Source organism: Neolamprologus multifasciatus, chromosome 9 (assembly GCF_963576455.1).
Source record: "Neolamprologus multifasciatus chromosome 9, fNeoMul1.2, whole genome shotgun sequence".
In the NCBI taxonomy this organism is placed as follows: Eukaryota; Metazoa; Chordata; class Actinopteri; order Cichliformes; family Cichlidae; genus Neolamprologus; species Neolamprologus multifasciatus.
Window position 1 is genome coordinate 19,873,508 of NC_140447.1, and position 7,306 is coordinate 19,880,813.

A 7,306-nucleotide genomic window follows, 5' to 3' on the forward strand; every position below is an offset into this window, starting at 1 on the left:
AGCACAAGGGGACTATGATTTATTACACTTTTTTAGATTTGCATCTCTCATTTCTGTCTTCATATATAAACAACTGGAAGTCTGATGGCTTTGATCTAAAACAATTTGCAGTCACACGCTCAGTGATTATGTTTATGATAAACTGCAATGATTCACTTTAACCACTTCTTTCTAACAAAGAGTTGGGCTTTCCCTCGAGCATCAGCTGCTAAAATAGAAAACAGACCATACCAGTTAACTCTTTACTGGAGCGCAACACCAGTAACATGTAAATTCCCTGACCTTTTATCCTGCACAGGTAAAACACCGTACCTGGTCACTGTCCTACTCATTCTTTCAAAAAAAAAAAAAAAAAAAAATATATATATATATATATATATATATATATATATATATATATATATATATATATATATATATATACATAAAAATCTGATATGTGCTTTAGTGTTGTTAGCTATTACTGTGACTGTGGAGCTGGAGGACAGGCTAGACTACAACCGACCATTTCACCTTATCTCCTGTTTACAGTCACTGACACGTACACACGTTTTGAACAGTCCTTTAACAATGTCACAGATATCTAAAGCCAATGCTGACTCATTGTGGCCCCCCGCTGACTGAGTCACTGCCACAGTGTTGTGGTGTATTTGCCAGAGTCTTCAGTAGCCCCCGTGTGCAGGAGGTAAGACTTTTTTTTTCTGTGTTTACAACATTCCCGAAATATTGAGGAACATATGAGTTATTTGCCACTCGCAATTCAGGATGAAGAAGAAGAGCTGTGTGAGATAGAAGCAGGAAAAAACACCCTGGATTTGGGGGAAACGGAGAGCCAGCGGGGATCGTCCGAAAGCGATTCTGCATCCGAGCACCAAGAGGACCTGCTGGACGGAGATCTGGGCCTCGGCACTGCTCCAGCTCAACCGAGGGAGGCAAGCGGCTCCAGTACTCAGCTCTAACCTCGTCTTATCAGCTATTGCTCCCTGATGTCAAAACCCCCACCTCCCACAGTGAATGGAGGTCACTGGTCAGGAAATCTGCCAACAGCTGACTGAGAGTTAGAGTTTCAATGGTTCCCAAAAGGTCATGCACTCCCCCTGTGCTGAAATGCACGCAAAGACACACACTCACACAGGAAGGGAGACAAACAATTACAAAGGCCACCGCTCTTCCTGTTGCACCGCTGATGATTTCCTTGTCTCAAACTGGGGAAGTTAGAAACTGAAATAGAAATGTTAAGTGTGCCTTTCACCTTTGTCATAAAGCAGCAGCAGTCATAAAAATAAATAAAGGTAATATGTTAAGTCACAGATTCATTATAAGCACGGCAGCTACATGATACATGGTTACGTAATGCCCGGGTTTCAAGCTTTAGGGAGAATTACTCATCACTGTACTCTGTGATTGAACACTGCAGTATTTCCCTTAATCAGCTGAAATGGTATTTTCTTGCCAACTTTGCTTAGCTCTTCCCCAGCCCCTTATTAAACTTTTATTGCACTGTTTTCTGCTGCAATCCTTTTAACTCATTCAAATGTATTCTGCTAAATTTATTACCACCCCCACCACCCCATCTCCCTCCATGTCTTCCTTAGCATTCTTTGCTGTGCAAGAATGTATCCAAATGGTTAAAAGTACTAACAGCTTTCAGGAGGGAAAAAAAAGACTATTTGCATGTGAAGTTTCGCTCCAACTGCTTTAATTAAAGATTGCACTTTGCTGCTTTCTATGTGCATCACTGTAAATCTCAGGGCCCCATCTTTTTCCCCCTTGAGTCAAACAGGGGTGTTGTTTACTGCACAAATACGATTTGTGAAGGTTAGGCTGTGCGAATATGCAGATGGTTCGACGTGTATTAATAAAGCCATTGTCCTTGAAGCGGGGGCTTTTCGTTTTATGTTGTGAATGCATGGGTGGGTCTCTGGAATGTGTCTGTTAAAGTATACATTGCGTTCCTGTTTGTATGCACTCAAATTTAAATTTTTGAGCTTTTTCCAAGCAAGAGATGATGATTAACAGCTTTCCACCATTATTAGGCCTGTTTCTTAAAGCTGCAGCTAACTATCAAAGTAAACAAATACTTACTGAATATTTCACACGGTGCACAATTACTATTTTTTATGTCATTTGGCCAGAGGGGCCGATGGCGCGATATGGCAGCCTCGCTTCTGTCAGTCTGCCCCAGGGCAGCTGTGGCTACAACTGTAGCTTGCCTCCACCAGTGTGTGAATGTGACAGTGAATGAATAGTGGGATTGTACAGCGCTTTGAGGGCCCCGAAAAGCGCTATATAAATGCAATTATATATTATCATTATTATTATTATTTGCTAATATTTGAAGCAACACATCACTGTTATATAACACAATCTGTTTGCTTCTGTTGCATATCCGTTTGATGCAGAAAACTTCTTTTGCATTTCAAGGTGATGCAAACTTTGTTTTACATGTCAGTTTCCATATGGTACGTAAATCCAATTTCAGTGTTCACCAGGATCTACTTCCGCATGGGAGGAAGAAGCTTCTCTCAAGTCTCCTTTGTCGTTGTTGTGGGAGTCGCCAGCGATTGAGCTTTCAAGTACAATTTTTAGACGTTTTTGCATCCCGAGCAAAGGGCTGAAACTACAGTCAGGTGTGTAAAAACGCATTTAGCACAATGAATGTGTTTGGATGTTACTTTTACAGGTGACTCTTGAAATGGGAAATTTTGCTAAGGTGCTGTTGCCAACAGAATTGAAGTTGACAGTAACTGTAATTACTTCTTCCACCCAGCTATTAAAATATCCCCAGCTATTGTGACTAACGTTTTTCAGCCATGCACTTAAAGATACCGTGTGGAGTTTTAAATACTACTCAGTAGTTGTTTTACGTCAGGCTTTACTAGCATTAGTTTGCCACAAAAGAAAAACCTAAACAAAGCAGGAAACCTAAACCAATAGAGAAGTACACAGACTCGGTTTATAACTTTTCAAATGTGGCTTGCAGTTGTTTCCAACCTGTCTGACAGATATATATACACACACACACGCACTTCATGCTGGTGAGCAACACCGAATGTAAACAGTTTGTTTGCCAGAAACCTCCACAGGGCACCTTTAGGTTATGTAGCAAATAGCAACAAATATATGACACCTCTCCAGCACAGTGGTTCTCAAACAGTGACAAAAGGTGTGCACTGAATAAAGTTTTGATAAAGCTTATTCATTTAAAGACAAAATTTGTTATACATCCTGAGTGTAAATTAAAATAAATGTAGCACATTTATTATTATTCTGCTTCAGGTTTCTTCCTATTAAAAAGTGTTTTTCCCTTCCCACGGTCTCTAAGTGTTTGATTGCTGGGTCTTTACCTTACAATAAAAGGCACCTTGAGGAGAATGCTGTTGTGATTTGGTGCTAAATAAATAAAACTGCATTGAATTTAACCGAATCATTCAAATCTGCATTAAACCCTTCATCTTATTTTGGTGTGCTAACTTCCAGATTACTCCCTGCAGCCAATTTTGTGAACCACTTCCACTCCCCCCCCCCCCCCCCCCCCCCCCCAAGAAGGCGTTAAAATAACTGAGTTCAACACAAATGCATAAACTGTATTGTTAACTATGAACTTTACTCAATGCAATATTCCCAGATGTTTTTTTTATAAGAGCAAGCAATTGTAAACATTGGAAATGGTAGAACAAGCAGACTGCCGACACCAACAGAGAGACTTTTCCAAATCTGGAGCTATGACATTGTCCACAGTGTATGATATCATCCTGTCAGGATGTGACGACAAAAAAAAATAAAATAAAATAAAAAAATGTAAGAAAAACCCAAATCAAAACGTCCCCCTTTTTGTAAAATCTAGCCGTAACACTACTGCTGTTCTGATCACACCTCTACCTATGGCACAAGAATCCAATCCAGTGATTGTCTCTGACACGTCTCAAATATTAACATTAGCAGTCAACTTCTTTTTTTCTATTTTTTTTTAATCAGTTGGATTTTTTTTAACCCTTCCTTTAACTAGTTTCACTTTTACAGACAGTATGAAGACTGGAAAACAGATTTTTTTTTCTTTTGAACATTCAAAAAATATCCCCAAAACATCCACTTTGAAGTGTCATCATAACAAGATACATGAATTATACAGTAGCTTCTTTTTCCTTTTTTTTTTTTCTCTTCTCTGAAAGTTGCAGCTTTGAGTCAATTGTTCTTAGACGTTGCAGTGTCGAGGTCTAAGGTCCCGTCTGGTGTTCCGGTATAAAAGAAGTGGTCCTTTTCAACGAAGCTGCAACTGCTCGACTGACGGTACATTCCAAATGCGGCCGATGTAGATCCAGGAACATTGACTTAAAGTAAAGCTTTATTTCCACAATATAAGGAAATGGCACTCTATGCAAAATTAACATTAAATTAAATGGTCTTTGGTGGTGAGGATGTTTTCACAGTCTGGAGTGTGTCAGTAGTGATTTGCTCAAGTCTTTAGCCTCCCCGGCTGTTCTCACTCTCTCGTAACCTAGAACTGACATGGAGTGGTGGCAGTAGTCTTCCACTTGTTTGATCTGTTGGATGCTGAGCACTGTTCTCCATGCACTTGCAGCTTGTGTGGCATTCCTGGAGGAGACTATAAATGGCTTAGATGAGGAACTGGAGCCACTGGTCATGTTCAAAGCAAACATCTCAATGTCATGGTTGGTAGTGAGGTTGGCAAAGCGGTAGACGCTCCTCAGGGTCTTAACTGGGTTTTCGACCAGGTCTTCGTAACGTACGGCCATGTACTTCCCCTTCAGCCAGCTGGGTGGATTTAAGGCAGTCCTCAAAGTCCTGGAGGTACGGTCGCAGATCACCTCCATGGCTCCAATGGAGTGGTAGTCTGAGCCATCCTTCTTGTTAGCTTTGTGCCCGGGATCCACGAAAGGTATCCGCCGGAGTTTGGGGTCTCTGCTGCGGACCACCTGTAAATTCTCCCGTATCAGGCCGTGTCGGGATTTGATCCTGGAGTTGGCTACTGCCCGTGGGTCTCTAACTAAGTGTATCACCTTCAAATCCAAGGACGGATCCTCCATGAGCGGGGCCAGCACATTTACATCCAATATGCGGACCCCTTTAATGACTATGGTGCTATATTTCAGGCACTCTTCCTCCAACAGTCTAAGGCTTTGAGGGGGACACTTTTTACACACCTTATCATCCACCATCCCCACCACCTCCTTCCTATAGGCTGAGCAGAGGGGATATGAGCACACCACTTTATTGAGGGTGGCCCCAAACAGTCCGAGGGAGGTGAAATTCTTACCTCCCGGGCTGTTGTAAAGTTGGAAAACAGACAGATCACAGCGGTATAAGGAGCTGAGCATGTCCCTGGCCGCCCCTTGCAATGACACGGCATCACCGGGGTACAGTTTCTGCCAGATGTGCCACATTGGCTCATACAAGAAGAACACATCTGCATTTTGATTAAACAGCTCCCCAAAAAAGGAAGAGCCTGACCTCCAGGTGGTCAGCACATAGATAAGCTGCCTCTTCTTAGCCAGCGAGGGCCTGTACAGGAAGCGAATGTCAGATCTGCTCTGATAAGTGGTGCTCCTCATCTGATGATTACACTGCTGCGGCTCCTTAGTCCATTTATAATTAGCCAAGTTAAGCATAGTGAGCACGAGCAGTAACAAATAGGCCATAAATAACACAATCCTCTTCCTGCGTAGCACTTTCATCACGATCCCAGGCTGTGCTATTATCTTGGTATGATTCCTGTATGTTTTAAGCTTCCTTCCAAAGCCTGCATCCTTCTCCCAAGGCGCTGTCAACTTCAGTGGTTGATGATATTGTTTGCCTCGCATCTGTACCCTCGGAGAGTGGCTCTCACCGCTGGACGAAGCTCCTTACATTGACTGTGCACCAACACGCTCGGTAGTGTGTTTATGGGCTGCAACGGGAATTAACACCCAGATGAATTAGGTAATGTATTCGGCACCAGTTCGACAGCCACTAAACGATATAGCCTTTTCACTGCACTGCGCAATGTTCGTCATAGAAATGGCAGAAGAGAGGAGCGTTAAAGTTGTCCATATCAGGCTTTGCAGTGATTCTGTGTTTGGCCCGCGTTCAAAACAAAAACCAAGAAGCCTTCAGCATTGTAACAGACGCCCAGTTTGGGCACGTTCAGCGGAAGCATCCTCGCGCAGTTACCAGCTGAAACATCCTCAGAAATGCGGTGGATTCGGGCGTCGCTCACGATTCCGCGCGACGGGCCGGATCTTCTAAATTACTCCGCAGCTGCCATGATGGAGCAGAGAAACGCATTTATCCTCAGTTAGGGCTCTTACACGTTTCTCCGTCTCGTTCTTCTGCTCGTCCAACTAATACAAACTGGGCCGATTCAATCTGAATAGCAGGACCAAGACCCGCCCTCCGAGAGAGCGCATTGGAGCGCGACGAGTCGACGCTCGTCAGCCAGCTTACGTCATTGGACCTGCTGCGAGCCTGTCACGTTAATGGTGGCTCCGACAGATCACAGCAACGGTAGATGAGGAGGGCATGGGGGATGGATGGTGGTGGTGCTGTTGTTATGTTTAGGTGAAGTCCACCTCACATTGTCTGAACCGTGCTCCAGCCTCTCGTTTGTACCCACTGAAAGCGATTAGCAGTTTTCTGTTTTGTTTTTTTGTTCCCTTTTTTCAATATACAACCTGTTTTTAGTATTTCTTTAATAAAAGTCTTAAGGCCGTGATTTTATTCCAAAGCCGGTCTTTACTTTTCCTTTTACGCATGTCGTCCTCATCGTGCGTGACTGCAGGAGAGAATCAATATTTCAGATTAAATGTATTAGCCCCCCTCACGACAGCCACAAGAGGGTAGCCCGGGGTTTGTCTTAAAAGCAGCAAAGAAAACCCCTGTTTCATTACAAAAGAGCTATGCACATACCGCCGAATTATTTATCTAATAAAATGAAAAATAGAAACACTTGAATTTTAAACTGATCTGAGAGTGATGGCCTACAGCATGATTGTAGAGGATGTAATAATTTTTCATTGGACGTGATAGAAACACTCAGCGGCAGTGACAAGCACTCCTCTCAAGTGGAATCAGCTGAAATGGGACATTTGACAGCTGTTCCCCAGGAACTGGAAAGGCCATGATGTTGTATGAAGGGAAACACATGCTCTGCAGATTGAAAATCATCTTTCCTAAGAGGCTTGCCTGTGCGGGATTACAACCTTGAACAAGCGGGGTGGGGAGAGCATAGACTGAATGAATTGAAACCGCTCGAGTCCCTTGACCCTCCCCAGCGAGGAACCTCTAAATATGTAGGGTAATATCCACG

At 43.1% G+C, this 7,306-nt stretch overlaps 1 protein-coding gene and 1 pseudogene across 2 annotated transcripts in view; one reads left to right on the forward strand and one right to left on the reverse strand.

Moving 5' to 3' along the window:
* Positions 1-3,866, forward strand: part of LOC146511472 (sodium/hydrogen exchanger 9-like) — a 64,904-nt pseudogene extending 61,038 nt beyond the window's left edge. Inside the window, exons 15-16 of the transcript XR_014876208.1 lie at positions 580-685; positions 765-3,866. The product of XR_014876208.1 is annotated as a sodium/hydrogen exchanger 9-like (transcript). The remainder of the gene's footprint in view (positions 1-579; positions 686-764) is intronic.
* A 234-nt stretch (positions 3,867-4,100) lies between these two features.
* Positions 4,101-6,384, reverse strand: chst2b (carbohydrate (N-acetylglucosamine-6-O) sulfotransferase 2b). Its single transcript, XM_085173256.1, has one exon. It carries the CDS (start codon positions 5,820-5,822, stop codon positions 4,425-4,427), a length of 1,398 nt encoding a protein of 465 aa, XP_085029382.1. The 5' UTR covers positions 5,823-6,384; the 3' UTR covers positions 4,101-4,424.
* Between the last annotated feature and the right edge of the window lie 922 nt (positions 6,385-7,306).

Excerpts from the sequence above, each read along its gene's own strand:
- chst2b (XM_085173256.1), bottom strand. The coding sequence starts at position 5,822 with ATGCGAGGCAAACAATATCATCAACCACTGAAGTTGACAGCGCCTTGG.